Here is an 18,842-nt window from a genome sequence, read left to right on the forward strand (position 1 = left end):
CTTTAGGTTAGATTTACACTTGACTATCTTAAAATAGTCATTATCCTAAATATACAAGATTAAACTTTTTTAAAATATGACCTAATTGGCTACACCAATATCATCCCATGCTAATTTAGGATGAACATAATTAATAGAAAATTAATATTACTGAACTGTTATATCTATTAGTGGTTTTATTTGGTGGTATTACTGGTGTTTAAATCTAAAATGTCCACACTGACGTCAATAAAAACCATCTCGTATTCACATACAGCATATTCTGATTAGAAGATCTGAGAGCAGATTGCACAGAGGACAGCGGAGCGCTTCAGCATGACCTCAGACATGGAATATTTACCACCTTAATATTTCAGCATGCAAAGGAAATCATAGACTTTAATTGCATGTGTCATCTATTTTCATAATATTCCTGAGTTATGCCCTATGAAATCAATGTATAACATTTGCTAATAATACCCACTGTCACATTTCAAATGAAAAAGAGCTATTTATATCTTCACTTATTAACCTCCTATGAGATCGGGTATAACTCAAAGTGTCATTTGCAGGATAAAGCAGCCATCCGGTCAGAGTTGTACACTAGGAGTGGACAAAGAATGGAGAACAAAAGAGAATGGCTGAGGCAAGAATTTAGGGATGTAGAATAATCAAAACAGCTATAAATATAAGTCAGACCTGCCTCAAAAGGTAATGCATAAATTTATTTAATTATCAGGTCCAAACAAGCTCAAAAACATCCATTATTTTGAAGCTATAAGAAATGTAATAGTCACCATTAAAGAAATCATAAAGTCCACTGCATAAACAGCAAATGCCACGAGGCAATATGTAATGTTACTTCATTAGAGATACCAGTGAAGTCTTTAGTCTAAACATTAAAAAGCGCAAAATTATCTCAAAATGCTGCCCAGAGGGCAAAATACTGGGAAATGCTTGCAAATGAGATTCTGACGGCAGCACACGAGTAAACATTCAACGATCTGAATATTTATCTGCATAATGCATACCTCCAAGAGGTATTTTATATTGCTCATTATTAAAGACTTTGATGAAGAATTTAAAAAGCTACATAAATTATTTGGCACAACACATCTGTATGTGGCAATACAACGACTAAGTGCAACAAACAGCAAAAATGTACGTTTATAATTTTTTTAGGGGAGAGAAATGACATAAAAAATACATTTTCTTTGAGCACAGTATGGGTTAACAATGTTGTATTTGATAAGAATCACCTTCCACAACATTAACAAAACATTCGACAATTTATTCCTTTCAGCAAATTAATAAAATAAATAGATGTATTCATACAGAAAACTACGGAGCCATGCAGGAAAAAAAATATAAGGCTAAATCGTGTGCAAAATTTACTAATTCATTCCCTCAATGTACTAAAACGTGCACATGATTACTATAGCATTCCCTTGATTCACTATTGCGTTCACTCGATTTATAAATTGTGCGCACAATTTACTAATTCGTTCCCTCGATTTGCTAAATCGCACGCATGATTTAGCAAATTGAGGGAACACAATAGTAAATCGAGGGAACGCAATAGTAATTGTGTGCACATTTTAGTAAATTGAGGGAACTAATTAGTAAATTGTGTGCACAATTTATTAGTTTTTTTTTTTTGTATGTCATGTGCGGGGCTCCGTAGTACGATAACAGACAAAGGAACCCGCTGTTAATATACCGTTTACAGCACAAACAATTTTAATTATGGAAGCCTGATTCTACCATGCAATTTTAAAAAAATTGTAATTGCAACTTTTTATATCCGAATTCAGAGTTCTTGGATATAAACTAAGAATTACGAGAAATAAAACAGAATTCCGTTATGAACTCGCAATTCTGATAAAATACAAACTGTGACATGTTTACTCAAAATTGTGAGATATAAACTCAAAACTGCAAGATGGTAACTCAATATTGTCAGATATAAACTAGGTACTGCAATACATAAAGTCAGAATTGTGTTACAAACTTGCACACAATTTATTTCTTGCAATTCCAAGATTATGTCTCACAATTTGACTTTTTTCTCAGAATTAGATATACTCACAATTCAAAAAAAAAAAAAAAAACATTCAAAATTGGCAGATACAAACTCAGAATTATGACAACTAAGAATTGTGTGTAAAAATGTGCAATTCTGAGAAGAAAAAAAAGTCTTGAATTGCGTAATGTTAACTCAAAATTGCCAGATGTAATCTCGGAATTGTGACAAATGAAGTCATAATTGAGATTGAAAGTCACAAAAACAGGCTTCCACACTTAATCTTCTGTTTGAAGTGGAGCTACTGGATTAAAAAATGGCCTCTCTCGTCTAAGATGCAACTTCCCGTAGCTCATCTCAAACTCTTTCTTGGTGCCGTCGAGGACTTCCAGGCTACCTGACCGTACATCATAATCAAACGAGCGCAGTTTCTGAATGCGATATTGAATGATCTGCGTTGTCAGTTCTAATACTGTGGGAGTCTCCATGATCTGCTCCATACTTACTCCAGCGGTGAGGAGGCCTTTGAAGCGGTCAGCTAATATAGGCACAGAATAGTATAACAAGGCTGGACACTGAAGCACGATCTGCCTGAGCTCTGCTTCTGTGCATCCCAAAGTCTCCTGGGAGTAGTTGAGGGTGAGTCTCATACTTTCAGGGTTCAGCTCAGTAACATATCCCTTCAGTTTGGAAAGCAGCCGCAAGAGCTCATCGCCAGTAAATCCCACATTGCGTAGGAATGCCAAGTTATCGTGCAGGGCCTCGGGAAGCTTTAGAAGCACGTATGGATTTTGAGTAAGCAGCTTCTGCAACCAGGTCTTCATGTTGTCCTCCTTCCCACCCAAGTCCAAATAGGTCTTCTGCAGGGTCTGGATCATCTCCTTGTTTAGCTTCAAGGGTCGGCTGAAGCTCTGAGGGGCACTGGCCATAAGCTTGCTAATAACGCGTTTGTTGAGATGTAACGTCTGGAAATACGCAATGTTAGCTTTCTGGTTGTCGTGATCGGAGGACGAGGAGAAAAACGAGCTGGGGAATTTTTCAATGATTGCTACTAGATCCTTCTGGCTGGTGCACACTGACATCCACAGCTTTTTCTGAGCCTCCATTTGATCGGGTTTGCAGAGGATGGCCTCAGGATGGAGCTCCAGAACGCGGGCGATAACAGGCCCACTAGCCCCCATGTTCCTCAGCAGGGCGGCGGTCTCATTCACATACACTTGTTCACGGCGCAACACCCAACCCTTCAGCTTCCGGACTTTACTAATGTCTACAGACAAGTCGTAAAGGGCGCTTACAGCAAGCGGGTTCTCTTCTTGAACAATCGAGGAGGAGGGCCTCATGAAAAGCAAAGGAGTCACTTGAGCCCTCTGGCAGTAGAGACACAGTGAAGTTGTGACTAATCGCAACATGTTTGCAGGTCTGTTGGTTGTTTTTGCATTGCATGCAAGTCACATGCCTGAAACAATCGGAAAAACATATCAGAAAATCTACTTCAAGTCTCAAACTGTTTAAATTGAAAACTTCCTCATTCCCACCTACTAACACAAATCTGATATCACATGAGTCTTCCGAGTGAATAGAATGAGCATTCAGACTCTACAAACCATCTACTTACATGATAAAGAACTGTCACCAGAAAACAACTAGCTGTTTAATAGCTAACATCCACAAAATGCCAATTTTAGAAGTTATTTTACATCTACACCTAAGATAATTTAGGATACTTTTGGTAACTAGATTTTAGCTTTGGAGAAAACAGCTAAATTTCACAACAACAAACAACCGTTAGGTACACAAACAGAAAAAAAAGTACAAACAAGTAAAACAGTTTCTTTATAATGAGATAATGACATATTTTTCTTGGGATTGCAAAGAAAAAGACTAGATACCTTTATGGTCAAGGATGTCCCATAGTTTTTAAATGACATTCACGACACCATTTAACCTTCATGCTCTTTTTGGGGTCTTTTATCCCACATAAATAAATTGTTTGACTTTTGTGACTTTTTTGAGGCAATAATCTATATACTGGTGTTCTCTTATTAGAGAAAAAGAAAAGAAGATACACTATACGCATTAAGAATTTACAGTAAATTGGCTTTTGAAGAAACAGAACAGAATATCAATGACACGCCTTGCACCGAGGGGCACAAAAACATTTTTGTTAAAATAAAATGCATTCTAAAATTAGAATAACACAGATAAATATGATAAGTTAAGATTTTGCTTGAGTACATCAGTATCACACACACACACACACACACACACACAGTATATGGGGGAAGTGTGAGGAAAAGAAAAATTAAAAGAAAATGAGTTTTTTAATTCTGTAATTATATCATTATTATTATTACACTAACATCAAACAAACAAACCATCAAGTAAATCTCCACAGAACATGAGGCAGTGTGTTCTCTCTTATGAAACATGAGGCAGTGTGTTCTCTCTTATGAAACATAAGTCATGACATCGAGGTAAAGAAACAAACAGCGTTGTCTACATGCGGCGTGCGTTTATTAGTATGCAATAATATCATTATCTGAAACGTGTTCATAATAAAAACTGATCAGTAACGTTACCTCAGCAGGTCCAATTTGGTCACATTTGGACTTGGAACTGGGGGAGACCACAAGGGAAGACGTGGGCTTCTCTTATTCTGGTTTTGACGCCCCCATGTGGTCTGAGTACAACAGCGCCACCCTTCGCATGGGAGGAAAACTGAAACCAGTTAATAAAAAATAAATAAATAAAAACATTTTGATTTACAGCAAAGGAAAATATGACTTAACCACTCACCTAAAAGACAAAATAGTCAAAACTGGCACTAATAAAAAGATCAACAAATATGAAAGACAGCCAAGCTTTTTCTAATTAGCAGATAATTCAATTTTAAGCAGCAGTTCAGGGCTGTTGTGTTTTTCACTTAAAATGGCATCAGGGACTGAGGGTTCTATAATCAGAACAGAGAGATATTAGTCTGAATGGCAGTGGAGAGTGAGTCACAGTTGGAGAATAATCACAATGCTGGATCATTCCTGCCTAAACTGTTCACTCAGCCCACCCTTGAAGTCTCCACAATCTGGCGACTTACAAAATGCTTTGCATTCAGAGGGCCCCCACAGACTATAAAGTACCTGTAGGCCGACAAGGTACAGTTTAAGACAACAGATTCTCAATATTTAAAGACTACTTTAGAGTTCTCTGTCTCTATATTAGTATTTTTCTCACACATATAAGCGAATACACGTATGTATATATGTGTATGTGTGCATATATATATATATATATATATATATATATATATATATATATATATATATATATATATATATATATATATACACACACACACACCCACCCACACACACACACACACACACATAGGTAAGACTCTAAAATAATTATTACATACATTTTGCTCAAATCTACTGATATGATTTATTTATAAGTTAGTAGTGATCAATTACACTTGAACTATGAATTTCTCTTCCAGATATTCCAGTATGTTGTTGTAGTACAAGAGTGAACATTCATGTTAATGTTTTTCCCTGCAGGCAAACTATCAGGTTTTTGCAGAGCATTGTTGAAATGGTTGACTGAAGCTGCGACTCACTGCAAAAAAAAAAAAAAAAAAAAAAATTGTCCATTATTTGAGTTTCAGTTGAGAATGACCTAACATAGACTGATGTTTCTCATACTCAGACAACCACAAGATATAACCAAATGAGGAAGCACAGAAGAGATAGAACTCGATATAGAGATTGAGACTAGAGATAAATCTTTAGTGATTTATGAGATAAAACTTTTTGTCAACAGCACACAAGATTACATGAACAACCTTTAATGGAAAGATAAATGAGAATCATGTGCTCTGGGTTATAAGGGAGGATATAGGCATGAGGAAAGCAAAGCAAGAAAAACTGCACCTGAGAAACTGAAGGAAAAAACCCTGCACCTAATAAGGACAACATCCCAAAGTGGGTGGATCTTATTGCCAAACTTCAGAAACAGGTTACTCAAATTTCTGATTATGTGGAAGGTAACAGCCTGAAAGCAGTCTTACGGATGGACAGAGTAGAACAGGATGGTTCAGACAGGGAACACTGTGATACTTCTCGCTCTGCTGCTAGTGAGCACTATTGCAGAAGAAGACCCAGAGCCCATTTTCAGAGCTCTTGGTGGGGAACTGGACATGGGTTATTGCTTTGGCAATGACATTGCTGTGTACAAACTGAATGCTGATGGAAGGGAGCTATTGGGTCAGTTCTCGAGACCTTCAGTTTTACCACCTGATGCCTTTAAGGGTCGGATCAGTTTATCCACTGAAGTTGTAGGACTGCTGGGTCTGAAGCTCACAAATCTTCAGTTCTCTGATTCTGGCATTTACATCAAAGAGTGCTGGAGTGATAGCACAATGGAAAATTATCGCAAGCACTATCTCTATGTTTGTGACATGGAGTTCGACTTTAAGGAAATTTCACTGACACCCGGCACAGGTGCAGATCTGGTATGTAATATGGGTTCCACGAAACATGCTGAAATAAAATGGTACAGAGATGTGGACAATGCAACTTTGTTCATGGATACTAAGATTTCTTTGGAGCCACTACAAGCGGAGTTTAAAAACCTCATTCAGGTTCATGATGAAGGCTCATTTTTACATGTTTCAGATGAGTTTATTCAAGACAGACCTAGTTTTTTCTGTCTGATCATGGAGGGAGAGCAATGCAAGAGCTTCCAAACCCTAGGACTACCAGAGGATCCTGAAATGAAGACTGTTTATCCTTCTGTAGGAGATACCATAGTCCTAAAATGTTCAGTACACAACCTCAGACAGAACCACTGGGAAACACCTTTTGGACAAGTTAACCCATCGGCACCAGTAGGGACAACCAAAAATCAGATGTTCGTGTCAACAAGCAATAATTCTGAAGACTTTTCCCTAATCATTCGATCTCTCACTTCAAATCATTCTGGGAGTTATAAATGTTTCTCTACCTTCCTCATTGAAGATTATGTTGTGAATGTGTGCCCTTTGCTTGAATCAACCAATATTTCATTTTTTGCAGAAAATAAGAAGGTGGTCCTCCCATGTAACTTCAGGTCTTCATCAGAATTAAGCGATAAATTAAAGTACGCCAGCGTTCTTTGGTATAGAAAGAATGATGGGAAGGACATCCAAATAATGGACTCAGGGGATCCTTCTGTAGCCCCTCCTAATGATTTACAAGGCCGCATGCATTTCTCAAAGGAAGATTCCTCTCTCATCATCAGGGATCCCAAAAAGGAGGACAGTGGGTTGTACTGGTGTGTGGTGCTAGTGGATAATGAGGAGACTGACGAGGATGATGATGAGGGTGATTATGACATTGATGATGGTGATAAAGAAGATCACATGGATTCATGGATAATGGAGGAAGAATACATGGATGTGTGTCACTTTAGACAGGTCACCAATCTAAAGTTTCAATCTAAAACAGAAAGAAAGTGGAATAATAAAAATCAGCCTGAACCTGAACCTGAACATGTACCTGAACATAAACCTGAACCTGAACCTGAACCTGAGACTAACCTGACAATGTATGCTCTGTGTGCAGTGATTGTATGTGTATCATTACTGGCTGTGATTTGTATTTTGGTGTTTCTAAAAATAAGAGCTAAGAAAAGATCTGCCACTATTCCAGGAGGAGGTTTTAAACCATCTGAAGAGGAAGGAATAGCACTTAATACAACAAAGACATAGAGTATAAGGTCACTCCTTTTTGAGCTTCCATTGTTTTTACACAATAATGTTAATGAAAAGTGTAAATGTGAAAATTAAGAGGAAACTACTTAAGGTAAAGGTATAGTTCATAAACAATTCACCAGAAATCCTGCCATCATTTACTTACTCGCGTGTAATTCTAAACCTGAATGACATACTTTCTTCCGTGAGACACAAAAGAAGATATTTTGAGATACGTCTCACAGTTTTTTTGTTGTTGTTGTTGTTGTTTTGCTAACAATCAAAATCACTGATCAGTAATCAATAATCACAGAACTGCTCGGTAACCGACATTCTTCAAGATATCTTCTCTTGTGGGAAAATGATGAAAGAATTTTCATTTTTCAGTGAACTATCCCTTTAGAGTTCATTTTCACCTTCATACCTGAAATAGGGAAAGTCATTTGTAAGACTTACTCAAAAGGCTTACTCAAGTATTGCAAAAGGGTGTTCAGTATCACAATTACACATCTGACAATTGTTGTTTTTGTAAATGTTGAAATGCATCGCAAAAGTGTCTTCAGGGTGATCACGCAGCAAGACTCAGTCATGAGGGTAATGTAAAACAGCTACTGGTATGTGTGACAATTTCTTGTGCAATGAAGACAAGACCATCTGGTTTGTTTCCCTGTCAAATACTGAGTACAATCTAAGCAAATCGTGCTTTAAAACATAAACACACCATAACATATTGGTCTTAAACGGATAGTTCAAACTTATATTAAGAATCATTCACTCATCCACATGTATTTCCAAACCTGCATGAATTACTTCTGTGGAAAAAATAATGTCATACAGGTTCGGAAGGAGTAAATAATGACAGTAAATTTGGGTGATCTATCCTATTTGCTACATGATTTATAGAGGACGGTGTACATATGATAGTTCGACATGCATTTCTCTTAGTTCTTTTCTGCATTTATGATTCAAAATTGCTCTATGTCTTGTAAAAACATATCCATTAATCATGTATCCCATAGTTTCAACTGGAAAGAGGCATTAAGCACTACTGAACTGCTACCATTAGAACATCATCTCTCCCATGACAGAGATCTTGGTAATGATAAACAACAGATGTGCAAAAAACATCCGTAAACATTTTCATTCTTCTTCTGTCCGGGGATGTGTAGAACACTTCCTGTTCTAATTTTTCTTTGGCTTCCATTAACATGTCAACAGAGTTTTAATCTACTGCTGAATCTAATATCAGCTGGCTGCATAAACACAGGCAGTTACTGAGAGAAAGGCTGACGGTGTCTAGAGAGCTCTGTGTGCATTTGATGGACATGGTTATGTCATGTAAAGCTGTGCTGTTGGTCCTGTGTGGAAACGCAGATTAGAAAAACGGCTCTGTTTATGTGCATTCCAGATATGAGTGTGTTTTGCTGTGGTTGGGCAGACAGCCAAAATACTATCTTTGTTAAATAGGTATTAAAATTATTTGAGTTACAATGGGTTGGAATTGTTTGAAAGCTTTAATCCATATTTGTGTTTTTATTACAGCACGGGTGCGTTCTCAGTGTATACACTGGATATAAATGATCCAGTGCTTTGTTAATGGATTTTCTTTGCATTCAAAAATGCTGTCAAATGTTTTTTTGTTTTTTAAGTGCTTATGGAACATGAAATAATCTTGATAATTAACTGCACAGTTCATAGCAACATAAATAACAGAACATGCTGAGTGAGACGCAAGACACATTTAAAGAGGTTTTGATGGTTACCACTAAATAAAAACAGTGCTTATTTTTAGACTGCCTTTGAGTGATTGAAGCCACTTTGACACATCTACCGGTAATCCCTACTTTACTCCAGTTTACTGTTTTCTTTAATTTTGATATGTGTCAATGATTCACTAAGTGCCTATATCCAGCAATGAACCCAGTTCGACCGGCAGGTTTTTAGATGGGACATGTCAGCTTTAACTTGTCAAAGTAGTCAACCTTTCTTACTGTCATTATGCATTATGCCAAAAGGCAAGAGTTGTACCTATTTCATGGGTGTCATTTGTGCTCCAACACACGTTTGTATTTGACTTGAAACCTGCACACTTCTGTCCTTTATTTCTAACATTTTGAAACATCATTTCTCTCAGACTGTCTAGCTTATCTTATATATTAATATGTCCCAGGTTATCTGGGTTCTGCATGGCCTTGTCTTATTTAATCCCATTTAAAGACATCATGCATCGAAAGACATTACCTAAAGCATGAAAGACATTGCCCCTCAGATATAATAGTTGCTGCATCCCTACTGATAAAACAGCTGCAATTTTCATCCAAAAGATTTTATCAGGACTGTAGTGATGTGCATTTCCACTGGGGGTGTCCTTTTTGTAAAGAAAATTAAACATTGAGTGGTGAGCTAACTGGCCACCAAACCTTACAGGAATTACCTTTTATTGATTTTAATTAAAATGCATGCATGAAAGAATGCAGTTTTCTTTTCAGAAGGGGAAACAAAATGTTAACCGACCTATGAACCCTCTTTTTTCTTATCAGAAAGCATTACATGTTAAACATGACACATAATATGACTTATTCCAAAAATATCAGATCGTAAAGCCGAGCCACATTATAACTCAAAAAAATGTGTCATGATGAGGCAATGTGACTTTGCCGTATAGCAACACTAAATAAAAAAATAACATTAATAAACTCAACCAACCAAGAGTATTTGTCCAGACAGGATCTGCCCCCTGAAATAGCCCTGGAACAGCCTAACCACAATAAAAATACACACACACACACACACACAAACACTGTGAGCTAGGAGTGACTTCTAGGGCAAAAAAAAAACAAACAAAAAAAAACAATAGTAGTTTATAAGAGGATCAACAGGAATGTCTATAAATTAAAACTGATTCTAACAGGAAAGTGATGAGTGCGGCTATGTGAGACAACTGATCAGTCACTGTGTTAAGAGCAGGATTATTAAACAGTTTAACATCTTAATTGAACAGCCTTCTCTGAGAAGTGATTTGGAGCCTGGCATCTGGGTCTGTCAGCTCTCCCTTTGGCGGCGGGACAGTAAAGACAAGCCTAGTGAGATGTTGTAATGGGCTGACTTTTCAACAAAATCTATCATCATACTTTTAAGCTTGTGGTTTTGCCTGCCTTCATAGACCCTGTGTGTTTTTAATAAAATCTGTGCTTTGTAAAAGTTATTTGTTACAATATTCATGAACCTCCTGAGGAGTTACTTAAGAGTTCACACACTGTCAAGCATGGGGCTGATATTGCAAAAGGAAAATGATATGCAAAACCATCATAAAAGCATATAGACCTATAAAGAGAACCAGAAATGTCCAATTAGTGAACAGATTTATTGGAGTGGAATCCTTTCAAAAAATTCTTCACATTTGTTTTCTCATTCACATCGTTCTGATCCTCTAATTTAAACCCGACCTTTACGCCGTTCAAGGGGTTAAGAAAAAGCTATCCGAGATCGTGTTTTTGTGGGCATTTAAACAAACAAGCGAACAGAGTGTGCATTTGCGTGAAAACACAGTCTGGAAAAAGTATCTTGTTGGAATTACACTCCTAAGCCGCGTTCTTGCAATAACCCCCTATACTGAGGTTTTCTGACTTTAGGAGAACTGTATCTTTAAATCATGTGCACTAAAATCCCGCGCGGATCAACATTCATTGTCGTTGAATGAAAAAATGATGACAAGGTTGCTACCAATATTGCATATACTTATTCAATTGTATGTTTTCCATAGAGGAAAGTTTGAAACGACATTAAATAAATACCACAATTTTCATTTTCTGCATAAACAATTGCTTTAATAAACTTATATACAAGCGATTTTTTGATGAACGCTTTGTGAATAAGTGTCTAAACTGCTCAATGAAAGAAAGAAAGTAGCTACTGGTTTGTGCGTCAGGTACAATCAACCAGACCGTCATCCCCGATGCCCGTTTTCAGTCGCAGTCACTGATTAAAGGCAGAACGCAAACCATTGACAGAGGAAGAGAAAACCCCACTGGTTATCCACGCACGATGCCCACCCCCTGCTTTTACAGAAAGCCAACATTATCCATCTGTCACTTAATACAGACGCTCAGCACACGCATGTTTGCCTATGGACTGACTCGAGAACCGCAGGACTATCTGGATCAACTTTACTGGATCGAGTCCATGCTTGTTTTATCGGTGAAATATTTCAACACGTCGTGAGTGGTAAGCGATGCTGATCATATTAACTTCCAAGATGCAAATGCATTTGATACAGCTTCTCGAAGCTTAGATAAGAAGTTGTGTCAGCGGAGGCTGTGTGACAAGGGATGGTCTTAACAGATGTGGCTAGATTCAGTCTTATAAACAAGATTTAAACTGCGAACATCAGTGACATGAAAACTAATTTCTAGGAACCAGTAAAATGCTTGTAAAATCTTTTGTTATTTTTTTGTGTGTAATTCATTTAGGCAGTCTTGTGGAAAGAGTTGTGGTTCGACTTATCAATGTAAAAAGAAAATATTCAATGCATTTTTAAAACCATGATTTAAAACATAGGTTAGGCTACATTTAGCAGAAACTTTTATCCAAAACGACTTACAGTGTATTTAGGCTATACATGTTTTTATTTATTTTTAATATATTTAAGTTTTTTATCATTATGTAATACTGTAATACATAAAAATGTATACTGTAATACATATCATGTATTGCACCTTGTTCCAGCTAGGCATGCTCTGGTAAAATATCTATAAAACATCAAACATCACACCAAACTAAACTGCATTGCCCGTCTTATCTGGTCTCCAAACCTGGTCATACTCGTCTTTTGAGTTAATTGGTTAATTCAGGCACTTTTCATGGCCAGGCTATGAGACCATCTTAATGAGACCAGCAAACCAACTGAATACAATCTTAAACATGCAAAAACAAGCTTAAGACCAACAAACCATTGTTGTTAAGCAATTTGTACTCTTGCAAATTCTACATGAAAGCTATGGGGTAATGCACTATAGACATTTTGATGGTTATTTATTGAGCGATGCTGTATTTATGGTTTTTTAGATATAATGGATTGGTCGCTCACATTAGTGTTTTGCCTGTAGCTATTTTGGCCATAGACACACATTAACCTTGAATAGCAGCCTGCTGTGCCTGTAGGCATGTAGACACATGAAGAGTTTAGTCATGTAATAATAAATAACTTATATAGAATTCTGCATATATTCCTAATCTTGTATTGACAACTTAATTCATCCATTTAATAATAATAATAAAAAAAAAATAAAAAAAAAAAGAGTTCAGAGTGGTCAAATATCTGCTATAGATGTACCAGTGCAGATTGAGACCTTGGCAACACTTTTGATTTGGCAAGAATGAAACTTAATTTTTTAATTGCAGTGAGTGTGAATTGTTGTATGCATAACTGCTCGGATATTTAATTAATTCTCAAACTACTCTGACATTTATTAGGTGAGGTAAATTAGAAACTATCTGAATCCTTTGATGTCATCTTTGGAGACATTAACATGTCTGTAATGAGTTTTTAAAAACAGATGAATATATATTAACACAGCAAGGTCAAAATACCCAGGCATTTACTTAGGAGAAATGTGACACAGAGAAATAGATATCAGTTTTCTTCCAGTAGCTGACGGCTCATAGTGCTGCTTGATTGTGTTGGTCAATGTGGCTGGAGTGATTTTGTCAAATGGCAGAAAAAGCTCTCAGTGTGCACACTGATGGAAATAAATCCCCTATTCCCAATGTGGTAATCAGTTTGTTGAATGAAAAAGCAGAATCATAAGAGACTTTATTGTAAGAGACAACCCTGAAAATCCTGTAAATGGTTTGAAAAGGGCTGTAGCCAATGAGGATTTCAAGATAGCAGTGATTGAAAAGCGAAAGACAGTCTTTACTCCAGTATAGACGCCAAAGTATACTGTATGTCAGATTAAATTTTTTTTATTTTTTATTTCAACAACTATCCTAATGTGTATTTGGTCTGTTTTTTTTTTTGTTTTTTTTTTTTGGAAATGAAAGTCTAGTTATTTATAAAATACAGGAGAGCTGACACATCCAGAGATTCACAAAAATACAACCAGCTGGTCACATGCAGATTTCAATATATTGATTGTCACAGACACCAAACAATTTTGATCAATCCTGATAGTGCTTGACTTTTTAGTAACAGCTCTCTTATGCTACTTGCTGTATAAAACTGTCATTATATACAGAGCTGCAGTGGTGACTAGTCCATCTCAGGAGCTAATAAAAAGCACAGGGAAACCACCTAATTGAACGCTAAATTAGCAGGGCAGCAAAAGCTTTTTCATGCACATTTCAAGGAACCCAAGGCAAGCAACATGCTGTTCATTGATAAGGAATGTGTAGAGTGCTTGATTGCCATTTGTAAATGTATGCTCTCACAATGTAGTTGAAATGCTGACAGCATCAAAAACTGCCTTGCTACATTTTTCTGACATGTTACTTTATATTAGCTGCAGAAGTTAATATGTAATATGGCATTTCTGCTTCTTACATTTTGTCTAACAAAATCGCTGATATCATAGACCATATTCATTCAGAGACTAAAAGAGATAGAAAATTGTACTTGGAGGCCATCACTGCCAATCTTGTGCCACCTTGATGAAATGGATATTAAGGATTTGCTCAAGAGAAACGTGGCAACATACATCACAGCTAAAATAGGCACTGCATTATTTAAGATGCTAATTTTCATAATTTGAAGAGAAATGAGATTGTGATAAGGGGCAGAGAATTTCTTGCAGATATTGCATGTCTAATAGCAACACCTCAAACAGTGTAAACTGAAAACTGCAGCAACACATTGATTTTGGAGCAGGTTCGGGCAATTTGAAATGTTGGAAAAGGAAAGGCCAACTAGCTTGGGTTGTCATCTGTAACTAATGCTAAGATGCCATGAGTTTTGAGCTGAATTCTGGGGATTCAAAAGTAGATGAATTCACATTACTGTTTTAAAGCACCTGCAAATGGAAAGAGATGAATGCTTAAAACTCATTAGTCTTTCATAGCCAGAGGTTTGACAAAAAGGCAAAAGGGCTGGTCCACATCACAGCTTATTCTGGCTTTCAGAAACGGGAACATTGTTATTATAGTATCAGTGAGATTGTATAGTCAGTTTACATAATTAATAATATGCAAACTTTGGTAAACTATTTACATTTTTCATCATCAGAGCTACTTGTTGTATCAGCTTGGTATTTTGTTTTATGGTAGACTAATAAATCAGATTGGAGCTTAACAGATCAAGAGAGAGCAGCATTAGATATTTGGCCAGCAAATGGATTGATCTGTGAGTCCAGGTGACAGAAATGACCACCTTTTTACTGTGGTTTAGTTTACGGTTTTGCAATTATTTAAATATGGAAATAATATGTTAATAGGGCCAAGTAGCCTATTCTGTGATTGTGAGAATGATCAAATGTGAAAAGTATGTAATACAGTTCCAACTCCTTACTTTAGCTCCTACAATGATAATGCATGTCACATCTGCCTATTTGTAATGAAACTCCATAAGCAACTCTGTGTAATGATCTCTCAAATGCAAAGCAGACACACTGTTTACAATCTGGCACTTTATCTTGTTTAAATGTTTTAAAGTCTAAAAAAACAATTCTAACCAACAAAGAAAAGTGCAATCCTTCCTTTTTTGCTACATAGGTTGCTATAGTAAATAAGAGTTCATGCTCGCCTTCCTGACAGAGTGAAGAATGTGATGGTGACGGAGCAGTATGGAGTGCTCGTGGAAGACTCTACTTCTGCTCGTGTGCACGTCTTTGGGGGTGCAGTACACTGCCATCCGTTCCCTCCACGACTCCTTCAGTGGCCCATGCCAAGACTCCGCCCACTGCCAAGGACGCCAGGGTAAAGGTGAGTCACTGTCCTGTAACATAAAGCACAATGACATTTAAAATTGTATGAGCATTCTGCTGGTCAGTGCTGTAACTGAAAGAAATGAAAATGAAATTTGGAAGTGGAAATTATTATAATTTTTTTTAAATTGTATCCGATTTACAATAACCCACTGATGGATTGTATTTACATTTATTCTAGATTAACAAATAAACAAGGTTTTCCTTTCATCTGTGTCTGGGTCATTTATATTATGCCATACAGTTTCATGTTCCCATAATACCATATATTTATTAAAGCTGGAATTAAACAGATAAAATGACAGATCTTTGCAAGAGAGAGGTATGTTGTTTCATTCGAATATTGCGTTATGACATTTTCATTAAAAAGTACAAGGTCAAAAAAAAATTTGTTTACATGCATATGAATTGTTCACTATGAGATCAATAATATCCATTCAAAAACATACAGTGAATTTTCATTTAATGCTGAAATATACTGGATAAAATAAATAGAGCAGCAAATAAAAAGATCTAATTAAATTACTTTTAACACAGAAACAGTCTTTTGATTTTCTTTCCTTTGTTTAAATAGAATTAACGAAATGAAGTATTTGAGCTTGACCAGGTCATGTATCTCAAAACCATGTTGTAGAAATACTAAAATACAGACATAAAGTTACAGAACTTAAAAACTGCATAACAGCAATGACCTATCTATTCATGTGTAATCAGAATGCATTTTAGACACAGTTTAAGCCCTCCATTTTATTATAGTTTGCATAGAGATTTAAATTCAATTATAATTCATGTTTGATTATGCACATAGCTTTAGCTGGTTTGACAAGATCATTATTAAGGATTCAAATGGCATTCTCTCTATAGGCTTATCTCTCTCGGGTCATCACTTCTGTAATGAGTAAGTTTGTAAGGAAAGAAATTAGAAGAGGACTGTTAGAAATGCAACCTGGAAATTCCCTCCTCATCCGCTGTAAGAAGCAAGAGATGGAATGTCAATAATTAATTCTACAATTATCTAATCATTAATCTGCTGTAATATGTCCTCACGGACCAGCTGTTTGCACTTCCAGCAAGCGTCGACTCGCACAACCTAATGTGCCACGCACAATCAGTCTCTCATCAGCCATAATTACAAGCATTATCAGTCTCTTCCACCCTCTTGCTATATATAGTAATTGTTCATTCTGAGCAAAAGTCGTTTTCGTATGTGGAGAAATGCCGTTGTTCATATTTCAATTTTATAATTTTTTTCAAATATTTCTTCAAAATGGTGAAATAATTACTACCACAGACGGAGGGAATCCAAGTCTTCAAAACAACATTATTACTTCTGTACGTTTCCTCTCTGTGGGTAGAATTGGTTTTTGAATTGCACTGGACTTTATTATGTTTTTTTTGTTAAGATTATACTGTGCTTTTCCTTAAATTAAAGCTCCAGGTATTTCTTACCCAGATAAATGATTGATTAAAGACGAAGCTGAACTAATTGGGTCTTTTGTACCTTATAATGTCCTCTGAGGTTTCAGAGCACCATATTATCTCACTTTCTCTTTTTCTCTTCCCCAGAGCAGAGATGGAAATCTCTCTGCGATGACAGCCATGTCCCTGATGAGACTAGTGCTGTCACCGCTCGAAAGCACATCCTTCTGTTTGCACAAACCCGCAGTGGCTCCTCATTTACTGGACAACTTTTCAATCAACATCCTGGCATATTTTATGTTTTTGAGCCTCTTTTTCACGTGCAGCAGGCCTTCACCAATTCTAGTAGCCGTCTACAAAGGGCTTTAGATGGCAGAGCTCTTCTGGGAGCCTACCGAGACCTCCTACTCAATCTCTACAACTGTGACTTCAGCTTTCTGGAGAGCTATATTCGCCCCGAACCACAGGATCACATGACCGGAGCCTATTTCCGCCGCAGCTCCAGTCACGCCCTGTGCACGCCGCCTGTATGCCAGGAAGGTGGCGAGGAGGTTCTGGCAGGCCAACCGGATGAAGTCTGGTGTCCAAAAAAATGCCAGGCCTTGAACCTCACACTAGCCTCTCAGGCTTGCCAAGCACGAAGTCACGTGGCCATAAAAACAGTTCGTATCCCAGAGATAGGCGACCTACGTACGCTCTCAGAAGACCCCCGTTTAGATTTAAGAATTGTCCATTTGGTGAGAGACCCCCGAGCCATTCTCACCTCCCGCATGTTTGCTTTTGCCGGTAAATTCAGGGCCTGGAAGATCTGGAATGCCACTGGCCGCCAACCACGGTACGTGGACCTGACGCAGATAACGAGAACTTGCAGAGATATTGAGTATTCTGTGGAGACCAGCCTCCAAAAACCCACATGGCTGAGGGGGAGGTATCTTTTGGTACGCTATGAAGACTTGGCCTTGAATCCTGAGGAAAAGTCCAAGGAGATATACAGATTTCTGGGGCTGGACCTCCATCAAAGAGTGCTCACATGGATTGTTCATAACACCAACGGCACTGTCCCATCTTCTTCAGAATGGAACTACAAGTACTCCACTAAAAGAGACTCTAAAGCCACAGCTCAGAGCTGGAGAGTACATCTGAACTTTGACATTGTGAAGACAGTTCAATCTCTTTGTAATAGAACTCTTGCTCTGCTAGGCTATAAGCTTGTCCAGTCTGTAGATGAACTGAGGAATATAACAAAAAGTTTAATGGAGCCTAGGACGTAGTAAAGTTCATTTTTATGCGAACTACTCATTCATTTAGAAGACACTTTTATCCAAAGTGACTTACTTAATGAAGGCTTTCAGTCCGCTAATAGCCACTTCCGAACGAAACAGGACTCGCAGGTTCCAACAAAGTACATTTGGTTACGTAATATTACTTTTAAATTTTTTTTTTCCATTTGTTTTGACAATTTGGATATTAATTGTCAATGTCATGTAAATGCAACATTTTAGATCCTACTTTGGAGCGAACTTAGCTCATGAATAATAATTATGGCTATAATGCTTAGTACCTTTCTTTAAAGGGATAGGTTACCCAAAAAAAATTAATTCTGTAATAATTCACTTACCATTCTGTCATTCCAAACCTGCATGATACTATTTCCTCTGTGGAACGTAAGGGTACTTTTACACTTGGTTCACTTGCCTGGTCCACACCCGAATTTGATTGCTCCCCCCTCCCCCTGCCCCCACTGGACTGCGTTCATATTATGTTATTTGTGTCCGAACCA

At 37.2% G+C, this 18,842-nt stretch overlaps 2 protein-coding genes across 2 annotated transcripts; one reads left to right on the top strand and one right to left on the bottom strand.

Annotated features, from left to right (window-relative positions):
- Positions 1 to 1,547: 1,547 nt before the first annotated feature.
- Positions 1,548 to 4,719, bottom strand: LOC113061570 (transcription termination factor 2, mitochondrial-like). Its single transcript, XM_026230767.1, has 2 exons — positions 4,582 to 4,719; positions 1,548 to 3,458 (listed from the first exon to the last, which is right to left on the bottom strand). The coding sequence occupies exon 2, from the start codon at positions 3,409 to 3,411 to the stop codon at positions 2,281 to 2,283; it is 1,131 nt and encodes a 376-aa protein (XP_026086552.1). The 5' UTR covers positions 3,412 to 3,458; positions 4,582 to 4,719; the 3' UTR covers positions 1,548 to 2,280.
- A 6,997-nt stretch (positions 4,720 to 11,716) lies between these two features.
- On the top strand, positions 11,717 to 18,362 carry LOC113061263 (carbohydrate sulfotransferase 1-like). The gene is made up of 3 exons (XM_026230299.1): positions 11,717 to 11,951; positions 15,474 to 15,641; positions 17,210 to 18,362. Exons 2-3 carry the CDS (start codon positions 15,503 to 15,505, stop codon positions 18,331 to 18,333), a joined length of 1,263 nt encoding a protein of 420 aa, XP_026086084.1. The 5' UTR covers positions 11,717 to 11,951; positions 15,474 to 15,502; the 3' UTR covers positions 18,334 to 18,362.
- The last annotated feature ends 480 nt before the right edge of the window (positions 18,363 to 18,842 follow it).

Source organism: Carassius auratus, chromosome 43 (assembly GCF_003368295.1).
Source record: "Carassius auratus strain Wakin chromosome 43, ASM336829v1, whole genome shotgun sequence".
In the NCBI taxonomy this organism is placed as follows: Eukaryota; Metazoa; Chordata; class Actinopteri; order Cypriniformes; family Cyprinidae; genus Carassius; species Carassius auratus.